Source organism: Polistes dominula, unplaced genomic scaffold (assembly GCF_049000335.1).
Source record: "Polistes dominula isolate Pdom_NZ unplaced genomic scaffold, Pdom_raw_medaka contig_23, whole genome shotgun sequence".
Lineage (NCBI taxonomy): Eukaryota > Metazoa > Arthropoda > Insecta > Hymenoptera > Vespidae > Polistes > Polistes dominula.
In genome coordinates, this window is record NW_028300963.1 from 5220001 (window position 1) to 5231621 (window position 11621).

The window sequence follows — 11621 nt, forward strand, 5'->3', positions numbered from 1 at the left end:
CATTTTGATCACGCACACACACCATCATCATCATCATCCACGATCCTATTATAATCATCGCATCTATATATATGTATATTTATTTATTTTTTTGTTATTTGCTTGCTTCATTAATTATGTATTTCTTAATTTGTTTTTTTTTTGTTTCATCTTCCTTTTAATAATTTTTCGTCGAATTTCAATTATTATTATTTTTTTTTCTACTACTGTTTTTTTTATTTATAATTTCTTCGCTTTCGCATAACTAAATACGTGGGGTACGACGTGTTGGGCCGCCTATAATGATCTGAACTTTAATTGTTAGAATCTTCGAAAATTATGATTGAGATTCTTTTAATCGCAATTATTATTTTTCCTTGCTCTTTATCCCTTACTCTTAATCCCTTAAAACACCCACTCCTATTCTCCTTCACCACCAACACCTAATCCACCACCACCACCTGTATTATTTTTTTCATTCCCATCAATGTTTTGAATAACTTCATTTGAAAGGCAGCAAGTTGGTTTTTAAAACACGATACTCGGGCGTGTGTTATATTACTGAAATGATATTATTTTTCTCCTCCTTTCTCATCTGGTCTTCTTCTCTACTTTCTTTCTTTCTTTTTTTTCTTTTTTTTTTTTTTAATTATTATTATTAATTTTTTTTATTGTTGTTGTCATTCTAAACGAATTATTCAAGTCAGCGCAAATTTTACGAATTCATACTTTGTCGTATACTTTAACATTGCGATTATGTATTAATAATTATTTGTTTTTATTTTTTTTTTATTGGTTCTTGCTTTTTTTCCAATAGCTACGAGTTTTATATTTTTTTTTTCTTTCTTTCTTCATATCTCTTGTTGCATTTTTATTTGAATCGAAAGATAACTGATTATCACACGTTGATACTGTAATTAATTTACGTCCATGTCTTACTTTGTTTTTTTTTATATATATATATTTTTTTTATGTAAAATATAACATGTATTTATTCATATTTAAATGTAAATATCTTTTAATAAAGGAGAATATGTTGTTGAGAGATATTATAGATTTCTGTTGATGTTGCAAAGATTGAACTCGTAAAAATAGCGAATGAAATTGTTCGTCCTACTATCTCAAAGATATTTCGTTCTATCGAACGTAGAAAAGACACGATCTTGAAATAATTGACCTTCCTGAACTTCGAACATATTGTGCTTTTTATGTTTCTCCCCTATGTTTCCCCTGTTTCACCCTTTTTTTTCTCTCTTCTCTCTTCTTCTTCTAGCTATTATCTCCTAGCACACGCAAATATCCCGCGATAAAAAGTAGGCTACTGCAATAATTATAGAACTTACTTAGTGGTATAGTCTATATAACGATTTATCGACACCGATATATAAAAATAATCCGTGGGAAAAAATGTCTCTTCCAATATGCGAACGAACGCGAGAATGCATTTATTTTTATTCTCTTTTTTCTTGTTTTTCTTTTTTTTTCTTTCTTCTTTAACAATATTCAAAAGGAAAGTTAAACGAAACGAAAAACTTAGAAGGGGGGGGCGAAAAAAAAAATCAAAAAAACATAAATAAATGCGAATGTTTTCTTCGTTAGCTCGATTTTTACTCTCTTACGGATATTTTTTCTTTTGTCTTATTTTTTTTTTTATATACTTGGTCGACAAAAATCTAAACGTGAATGTTTGTCAAAGCTACAATTTACAATTCTATTTTTATGTTTCTTTCTTTCTTTCTTTCTTTCTTTCTTTCTTTCTTTCTTTCAAGTCTCATACGTTTATTCTATTTTTGTTATATTTTGAAAATTATTCACCTAATCGCGGGATTTATGACGACGACGACGACGACGACGACAACGACGACGAAGACAACGACGACGACGATTAGTCATCGTCGTGTCATTTTTCTCGTTCTCGTCATTTTTTTTTTGTCTTTCATGGAATTGACAGGGTTTTACTCTCTCTCTCTCTCTCTCTCTCTCTCTCTCACACTCCTGAGAGAAAACGGCTAATTTTTGACATGTTTCATTTCTTTTTTTTTTTTTACTTTTACTTTTACTTTGACTCTTTCTTTTACTATTTTTTATATTTCGAAGATTATATTTTTTGAAATGTCAGTCATTTTTGCTTATAGTAAATCGCCGACTTTGGAAAAAGCGACGGCAAACGTTTGCTTTTTCATTATTTTAATCGTCGAGTATATTTATATGTGTAAGAAGGAGAATAAGAGAAATATATTATAATAGTAATAATATATCATGTTGACAAAATTAGTGAGTCAGCGAATAAGACGAATTTAAATTGGGAATAATCGACATTTTTTTGTATCCTCTTTTTTCTTCTTCTTTCTCTTTTCTTTTTTTTTTTTTTTTTTGATATATTTTTTAATATTTTAAAATTTTTTTTCTTCACTTTTGTTAATACTTTGACACGTAAGAGACACACTATTCAAATGCAATTATTTATAATATATCTCTCTATAAATTTACAGCAGAGACAAAATTCTTTCGACAAATCGTCAACTTTGTTTTTTTTTTTTCTTTTTTCCTAAAATATTATAATCAAATTTTCTTAACTTACTTAAATCTTTCTTTCATTCGATTCATTTCCGTTTTCTTTCCTTTCCTTTCCTTTCCTTTCCAATCCTTTCCTTTCCTTTTTTTTTTTGTTTGTTTGTTTGTTTGTGTATTTCATTTTTTTCTTTTATATATTTTTTTTATTTTTTTTTTTTTTTTATTTAAATGACGAATAACATCGGAGGAAATCCATAGATGAAATATTCTTTTAATAATCGGATATATAAGATATGAATCGGCAACAACAACATATACACGTACGTAACGTTTAAGTACATATATTAGGCCTGATGATATTAGTAATAATAATAATTATAATATAATAATAATATTAATAATAATAATTATTTATTATTATAATAATAATATTATTAATAATAATAATATTTATATATAATTTATATCGAAAAATTCTCGATAAAAGGACGCGGAGTTTGCAAGATGAAGAAGGAGAGACGAGAAAAAACATTGAACCTTTTTCTTTTTTTGTTTTTTATTTTCTTCTACTTTTTATTTATTTATTGTAATTTCTTTTTTTTTTGGTTTATTCTTCGACGAATTAAAAATTCACATTTTGTTCGCGTCTCTCTCTCTTTCTCTCTCTCTCTCTCTGTCTTTTTCTCAACACCTGGTCTTTTCAACGAGGATATTTATGTTTGTTTGTTTTCTTTTTTTTTACATTCTATCATTCGATCTATCATCATAATCAACACCATCATCATCATTATCGTCATCATCATCATCATTATCAAAGCAGTCATTCAACTTACACTCTTAATTTTATTAAGATTCGATTAAAGCGCTTTTTGTTTTTCGAACGCCCGATTATTTGAAGAATTAATCCTTCGATTCTCGCTGATAGAACGCGTGATATGAGAAACCTGAATTATTTTGTAACTTTTTCTTTTCTTTTCTTTCTTTTTTCTTTTTTTCTTTTTTTTTTTTTTTAATTTACTTTCCTTTCCCTTCTTCATCTTCGCAATCAATTATCGAGCGATTGGAAAACGAAGAAGGAATTTTCTAATCTCATATAATATGATTAGTATCATCTAATAAAACGATCGATAATAATGACACCAGATAATAACACCGGATCACACGTGATCGAACGTAGGTATGTATGATGTAAGTATGTAATTATGTAAAATGTATGTAATATTTATAAGATGTAATAACTCTACGTTAGATGTTTTATGAAAAAAAAAAAAAAAGGAACGATTTTATTTCGGTATTTGAATTTTTTTTCTTTTTTTTTTTTTGTTCAACACCGTGAGAAATTTGTTCAAATGTCGTGAGAAAAATTCGATCCTTATAATTTTTTATTCATTTATTTCTCTTATTTCTTTTTTATTTTATTTTTTTTTTTTTTTTTTTTTTACTTCTGTCGTCCCGTATTATTTTTTTTTTTCTTTTTTTTTTTCTTTTACGTTTTAATGTAATTTTTTATACCCGAAAAATTGTTTACCTCACACCAATATTTTTTTCTCGTTTATTACTTTTTCCTTCTTTTTTTTTTGCACTTTTTATTTCTTTTTTTCTTTTTTTTTCTTTTTTTTTTTATCTTAATTCGTAAAATTCCAACGTTTTGTTTGATCCGCCGACAACACGTCTCGGAAAAATCGACAAACATCGATTGTAACGATAAGAGCTTAACCATAAGAGAAAAATGGAGAAAAATGGTCTTTTATCTAAATAGAAGAAATATTATGCACGTAGTAATTTATTTTATTTTTTTTTTTAAATCGAGAGAAAAATTGTTAATTGAATTCGCATTCTCTTGTGTTTTATAACTCTTTCTGTTTTTCTTAATTATTATCATTATTATTATTATTATCATTATTATCATTATTATTATTATTATTATTGTTATTATTATTAGAAGATATTTTTCTTTGTATAACTTTTCCTTCTATTTTTCCTAGAAAAAAAAAAGGTCAACTATGAACGATCTTTTTATTTCGAGGAAGAATAGAAGGATGCTCAGCAGATCCAAAAAAATTAATGCACGTTTTACTTTTTCTTCCTTTGTCCTTAGAAGAAAATAATAAGAAGAAGAAAAAAGAAATAGTAAAATAAAATAAAATAAAATAAAATAAATAATCGTCGTCACGTTTAAATATTCGATATAAAATCGGTCTCATAGTGTTTAATTTTTTGTCAAGGGTATTACTAATATTCCCAAGTATAAAAAAAGACACATTCACCAACCGTCCTGACCACCAGCTGCCCAATGCATATGCTCGATTGAATTTAATCGATAAATTGAAAAGAGAGATTGTGAGAGAGTGAATGAGAAAGAGAAAAAGAAAAAGAGATGACTCGATATAAACAAAAAAAAAAAGAACAAATTTTTATCTATTAATAAAACTCATCAAACTTTGATCATAATTTTTTTCATTAATTTCGAAGCTAAAAATAATCGTCCAAAAGGAAAAGGAAAAGAAAAAGACAACGAGAAATCTATTAAATTAATTTTCCCTTTTTTCAAGGATTCTTTTACTTTAATTAAAAAAATTTTTATTAAAAAAATTTATTTCTTTTAACAAAATTGTAAAAATTTAATATTAAATTCATTTATTCCTTGCATTTTATTGAAATAGTCGAATTGCAAAATTGAGACGACTTCTTAAGAGAAAAAGAAAATTCGAAATATTTTCCGTTTTTGAATGTCGACATTACTTTTCCATTTTCTTGAAACGTGTTAACAAAAAGTTAACCGAATGACACCGCTTTGCCCTTCAAACTTGTTTTTTCTTGTCTCACAAACTCTTTCTCTTTCTTTTTTCTACTCTCTCAGAGAGCATTCTAAACGTCGACACAAGGCCGTATCGACTTACTCCAACTTTCCTTCTATACGCGAGCCTCGCTCGATTATCAAAAATAAAACCACGTTTCAAAGTGTATATGTGTGTATGTATGTATGTATGTGATTAGTCATAGTCCTCGTATTTTTTTGTCAATGTCAGTAAAAATTTTCTTCATTTATTTTTTTTAAATTCAAATTAAAAGCGAGTATTCAATTAATATACATCTCCCACGTTTTAAAAGAAGTATCGAGCATAATCTATAAAATTGTTATTTTCTTTAATGTTCTTTTATATCTTATAATTATTTAAAAACTAAAATATAATCTATTTTCTTGTTATTTTGTCTCTTATTTTCTTTTTTGTTTTTTTTTTTTATCATTCTACGTGAAATACGTAGGCTGAGTGGGTGTAAAAATGTATTTTGTTGTTTGTTAAAATTAATTATTTCTAAATAAAATGAAAAATACAACGAAACTCCGATAATTCTCGTAGACACTTGTATTAAATAATTCTCTTTTTTTTTATTTATTTTTTTTTTTTTAAAGCTTTTGATGCAAAGTTTTAAACTTGATTTCTTCGTAAAGCTTAAAAATCTCTTCACAAAGAAACAAAGAGACTTAGTTATTCGTCGTTTGGTTATCGCTTTCGTGTTCCACGCTTTTGGTTTCCACTTCAAAATATATGTGTATGTACAAATACATATATTCATCCCATATACACGTACACATATATTTCTGTTACCACCTCTTCCTCCTCCTCCTCCTCCTTCTCCTCCTTCTAACCGCATAAACATTTTTTACCGCAGATGACATGCTTTTATTTGTGCACGTAAAATGTATGAGCATGTGACTCACTATTTCCTTTTTAGTGTGTTCTTATTGTTGTTGTTGTTGTTAATGTTGTTTCCTTTGTTAATCATATAAATAAATCCCTTTGAACTTGGATTCTCGCCGGTGCATACAATAAATGTAGATGACACGTTCCAGTGCAAAGGGTTCATTCTAACATCGTGTATACGTTTACGTATGTATGTATATGTGGTGTGAGAGTTTATCCTTCTACTCGCTTAAAGAAATAAATTTAGCTACACTTTTCTTTTCTTTTCTTTTTTTTCCCTTTTTATGGTATCAAATATTTATGCAGATCGAACGGATTGAATGATAATGTTCAATGTAACACGTTGCTAAGAAAATCATGAGACGCGTTATAAAAAAGAAAAATTAACTTCAAGGATACCTCTTTTAACAGGTTCGCTAGGAAATGAGTATTTGAAGCATAAGAGAAACTTCTTCTAATCCTGATCCGTCTAATCTATCAGAGTATCAGGGAGAGCGTTTCTTTTAAAGCTTTGAAACATTCGACCTATATATTGTATATTAAATCTATGGATTTTGTATTTATTTAATTATTTTTTCTTTTGATTAAAATCAAACGTTTCGTCAGGTGCGCGCTAATGAATGTTTAATTAAGTTTCCCTAGGCTTCAAATAATCATCGCGTATGCAATAATGGCAGGTATCCTTGATGTTGCTGCTACGATCGGCTTGACGAAAATTCTGATGTAATTAAAAGTATATTTAAAGAGGAAAGTAAATGAGATGTGATAAAAAAAAAAAAAAAGAATTTTTAATAATATTTTATCCTTCGTAGAAATGAATCGTCTTATCGAGATTATGTGATAATAATCTTTACACCGTTCTAGGAATTCTGGAAGTTACTTCGAAAATGCTCTGGTAATTAATCATCAATCTTATCTTGTACAATAAAAGAGAGATACAATTGGCAATAATAACTAATTTAACTGCTTCGTGTAACATTAAAAAAAATAAAATAAAATAAAATAAAATAAAATAAAAAAGAAATAATAATAATAATAATAAGAAAAAAAAACTCAGAACCTCTGCACGACAATCGTATGTAAAATCGCATATATTCGAATATAAATGAATTCGAATGATAAAGAGTATACACCATTTTCGAAGTCTCAATACACAATTGTCGTCGATTAATCAATTGCATTATTTTAATCTTATCTTCGAACATCGCACACAAACACATCAACCGCATCTTCATTTACTCGGTAATTAGATCACAGACAGTGTAATGACGATGATTAACAATAAATCGTTAATTAGTATAATGTGTGTGTATGTATATATAATTAGGGATAAATAAAACTTATTATACAGATGAAAATTATTATATATATATATATAGATATAGATATACGTATATATGTATATATGTATAAATATATGTATATATATATATATATATTATATATGTTCCATGTAACAAAAAAACACTGTAATATTTTTTTTTCTTTTCCTTTTCTTTTTTTCGGTAGAGACGTGTGAATGTACAAGTGTATGTTTTTTTTTTATTGGGCATAAACTCTCAGTACCCGAATGATTGATTGTTAACTGCAGGACTAACCTTTAACAAAATTTCCTCGTTCGTGTTTCTCTAGTTAATAGGACAACAGCTGATCAGCTGTAGGAAGTATCTTTCTATTACTTCTTTCACTTATCTCACACTTTCCGATTCTTCTTTTTTTGGTCATCCTATGAACTTGCAGTTGTAGCTAAAATCGTTGGTACGAGCCTCAAATCTATAATATTGTTAATAAATATTTTTAAATGATCAAATAGAAATGTGTTCTTCCTAATAATTACCAGTAAACTACATCGCATTTAGTTGTTGGTGATTTTGTTGAAATAGTAAAGTTTCTTCAAATATATATTCCTTTAAAGTTTCTTTTGGAAGATCATCCAACTCCATGTCAAATCTAAATGGCTCCTCTGCGACAGGCTTAGGAAAATACATAATCTCATTAATTTCGTTATAATATTCTAATTGTAAAATTAATCAATGCGAATGAAAATCAAATATTTACCTCATCAGATGGGTCATAGTACTGTTCCAAATACGGATGTGCCAATGCTTCGTCCACTGCAATCCGTTTATCAGGATTGAATGTAAGCATTTTATCCAACAAATCTAAAGCTCTTGGATCAGCCTTTGGGAACAAACTTGTCCATGGTACCTTTGGCTTGAACGGTAATGATTCAAGATAATTGCGAGCCTGTAATTATAAAATTCACTATTGAATAAAAAAAAATGTATACAAAATGAAACAAGAGAGAGAGAGAGAGAGAGAGAGAGAGATAGAATATATTTTCCATTACTTTCTCGTTTATGACACAATTTAAATCATCTTTAGATGGAGATCCAATGACACCAAGGATATGATTAAGCTGATCCAAGTAATGTTTACCGGGAAATATTGCTCTTCGAGATAACATTTCAGCAAGGATACAACCTACTGACCAAATGTCTATAGATTTTGTATATCCCTGTAAATATAAAAAGAAAATGAAATATACAAAAATATAAATATCAAAGATAATATTTATTCTTTTAATTAATTATATTTGTTTACCTTTGAATTAAGCATTATCTCTGGCGCTCTATACCATCTGGTAGCGACATACTCTGTAAGGAAGCCTGCATGATTGTGTTCCGGATCTGCCACTCTGGCCAAACCGAAATCACAAATTTTAAGGTCACAGGTGGTATTCAAAAGTAAATTGCTTGGTTTGAGATCTCTATGCAAGACATTCGCAGAATGAATATACTTTAACCCTCGAAGTATTTGATAGAGAAAATAACATACGTGATCATTGCTAATAGCCTGAAAGTAACAACGCATGTTTGAGTAATAGCAATCTTACATTATTTATATATTATTTCTTCTACACTTATAATAAACACTTACTTGCGTTTTAAGAAGCTTGTACAAATCAGTTTCCATCAGACACTGAACAATATACACATCTTTCATTTGCTCTATGGTAGGTGCTCTTAATATATTTCTTATATCTATTATCTGAAGTCAAATGAAGAGAGCGTTAAGTTATTGTCGGAATTCTAAATGAATGATTTTTGTTTATCACAGAAAACAATAAATATGAAATATTGTCTCTTCGAACTTACATTCTCATGTTTAAACCTTGTCAAAATTTTAATTTCTCTTAATGTTCTTTGGCTATAAGTTTGATGTTCGAAGGGAGAAATTTTCTTAATAGCTACTTTTGTTTTTGTTACATTATCGTAAGCAGAATCTGCAAAGAAAATATTATATTTTTATAATGAAAAGGAAGTTAATTTAATAAATTAAAAATACAAAATCTACTAAAATGAAATAATAAAATAATGAAAATGGTTTTATTAATCTATCTCCTATAGTTCTTTAACAACTTAGGATCTCAAATAGATTACATTACTTTCGATTACACGCTGTTTTCCAATCTCCACAAATAGCACGTTGTAATCTTACTATGTATATATATATATATACTTTGTGTGTATGTGTATATGTATGTATATATATATATAATATGTATATTATATATATGTATATATAGGTATGTGTATATGTGTACGTAGGATAATAAAAATGATAAGTGATCCGATAAACAATTCAAACAAAAACGATAATCTTTTTTATCGCCTTGTATCGTGTAACCTCGAGTAATATGTCGTAGTAAGAATAAAGGGGTGTGACGTGAATTTAAAAGTCGCGCCAAAAAGTAACAATAAGCGCCGACAAAAAGCACATAATTACGATGGAAAATAAATATTCCTATGCTTTTAAATCTCGAACGATAATAAGAATGCAAACAAACGATTAATACAATACGTAATTTATTCAACAATCTGATTTGAAATTGTTTATCTCGTAGTCTGTCACGCAGAGTGGACATATCGACGAAACTCAACACAAATGACAGCAAATTACGAAGGATGACACTTACACGACCATTCCATATGCACCCTCGCCCATATACGATAAATTTGTGTAACGCGGACCAACTTCAAACGTGTGACCGCGAACGATTTCGCAATTTGGATTCACGGCCGTAGAACCTTCACCCGCCATTTTGACAACTACTTTAAGGTTCTGCCGACGTTTGAAGAAGAGTCCCGAGCGACTCTACAAACTCATATATATTATACTATTACATATTCCGAACTCTCACGATCTTACACGAACATAGACGGCCGCGATTTTACGACTCGATTCGTGTGTTCGAAAATTTTACGATATATTTTCATTAAAAATATACTTGAAAGATTCTAAAATATTATTATCATTATTATTTAATGTTTTAATATAATTTTTTATATATAATCCTTGGTTTTATTTAATATTAAACTATGTAAATTTATAACAAATATGCTCATATTTGTTATAGCATGTCAATCGATATTCGTCGTGTAGTACGAACACTCAACGATACAAGTAGTACTCATCGAAGTGTTGTAGATGTCGGTATATTTGTGTTGTTTTGCTAATAGCAAAGTGAAAAAAATATATTAATATATAACAAAAAGGTACAATTCTTTTATAAATTTAATATCAACATGAATGCTCCGCCAACCTTTGAATCATTCTTGCTCTACGAGGGAGAGAAAAAGTAAGAAAACAATACTTATTTAAACCTAACCTCTACAAATTCTTCAATATCTTTTGATATTTTTTTTATATTAAAAGGATAATAAAGGAGCAGGACACTAAAGTACCAAATGCAGCAATTTTCACAGTGAACAAAGAAGATCATACTCTTGGAAATATGATTAGAAAGTATATTATCACTTTTATAATATTCTATCCTAATTGTACCTTATGTACACTTGTTTTGATTTGATAAAGTATAACATCATTTTTGTATTTATTTTAGCCAACTATTAAAAGATCCTCAAGTTTTGTTCGCTGGCTACAAAGTACCTCATCCATTGGAACATAAATTTGTAATTAGGATACAAACAACGTCAGACTATACGCCACACGAAGCTTTTATGCACGCAATAACTGATCTAATAGCTGAATTATCATTATTTGAAGAACGTTTTAAGGTAATTATTTTGGAACATATATTGCACTCTATTAAAAAAAAACTACACACAACAGTTTTTTATTTTTCATTTCAGGAAGCGATAAAAGAAAAAAGGAAGGATTAGATTAATGAATTGGAAACTAATTATAAGTATTTACGAATTAATATAAATGTACATATAAATATGCATTAGCAATTATTCAATTCGGGTTAAACTAACTTTTAACTATTTAATTGAGACTTCTCAGCTTGTTTTCTCAAAATGGCCAATAAATTATGGCAAATTTTCTATGATATTTATCTCTAATAAAATATACACTATTATTTAATATTAATGTATAATAATGTTTGAAAAAAAT

The 11621-nt window shown here is 28.1% G+C and overlaps 2 protein-coding genes across 3 annotated transcripts; one reads left to right on the forward strand and one right to left on the reverse strand.

The window, feature by feature from the left end:
* Positions 1–3083: 3083 nt before the first annotated feature.
* rl (Mitogen-activated protein kinase rl) lies at positions 3084–9599 on the reverse strand. Of its 2 annotated transcripts, none has more exons than XM_089172665.1 (7): positions 9359–9599; positions 9141–9251; positions 8805–9056; positions 8551–8718; positions 8259–8447; positions 8038–8173; positions 3084–7946 (listed from the first exon to the last, which is right to left on the reverse strand). In XM_089172665.1, the coding sequence occupies exons 2-6, from the start codon at positions 9204–9206 to the stop codon at positions 8045–8047; spliced, it is 804 nt and encodes a 267-aa protein (XP_089028791.1). In that variant the 5' UTR covers positions 9207–9251; positions 9359–9599; the 3' UTR covers positions 3084–7946; positions 8038–8044. The 2 variants fall into 2 exon arrangements, with proteins under 2 accessions (XP_089028791.1, XP_015175201.2); XM_015319715.2 differs by having other exon boundaries at positions 3084–7973; positions 9359–9595.
* Positions 9600–10660: 1061 nt separating this feature from the next.
* On the forward strand, positions 10661–11591 carry Rpb11 (DNA-directed RNA polymerase II subunit RPB11). The gene is made up of 4 exons (XM_015319599.2): positions 10661–10842; positions 10920–11009; positions 11107–11281; positions 11357–11591. Exons 1-4 carry the CDS (start codon positions 10790–10792, stop codon positions 11384–11386), a joined length of 348 nt encoding a protein of 115 aa, XP_015175085.2. The 5' UTR covers positions 10661–10789; the 3' UTR covers positions 11387–11591.
* Positions 11592–11621: the final 30 nt, after the last annotated feature.

What these genes read in the sequence shown, in the direction of transcription:
- rl (XM_089172665.1), bottom strand. Translation starts at nt 9,206, where the DNA reads ATGAAAGATGTGTATATTGTTCAGTGTCTGATGGAAACTGATTTGTAC. An exon ending in AGATAATGCTTAATTCAAAG is followed by an intron (nt 8,719 to 8,804) that starts GTAAACAAATAT and finishes TTATATTTACAG; the next exon opens with GGATATACAAAATCTATAGA. An exon ending in ATTGTGTCATAAACGAGAAA is followed by an intron (nt 8,448 to 8,550) that starts GTAATGGAAAAT and finishes TTATAATTACAG; the next exon opens with GCTCGCAATTATCTTGAATC.
- Rpb11 (XM_015319599.2), top strand. Translation starts at nt 10,790, where the DNA reads ATGAATGCTCCGCCAACCTTTGAATCATTCTTGCTCTACGAGGGAGAG. An exon ending in CTCTACGAGGGAGAGAAAAA is followed by an intron (nt 10,843 to 10,919) that starts GTAAGAAAACAA and finishes TTATATTAAAAG; the next exon opens with GATAATAAAGGAGCAGGACA. An exon ending in CTTGGAAATATGATTAGAAA is followed by an intron (nt 11,010 to 11,106) that starts GTATATTATCAC and finishes TATTTATTTTAG; the next exon opens with CCAACTATTAAAAGATCCTC.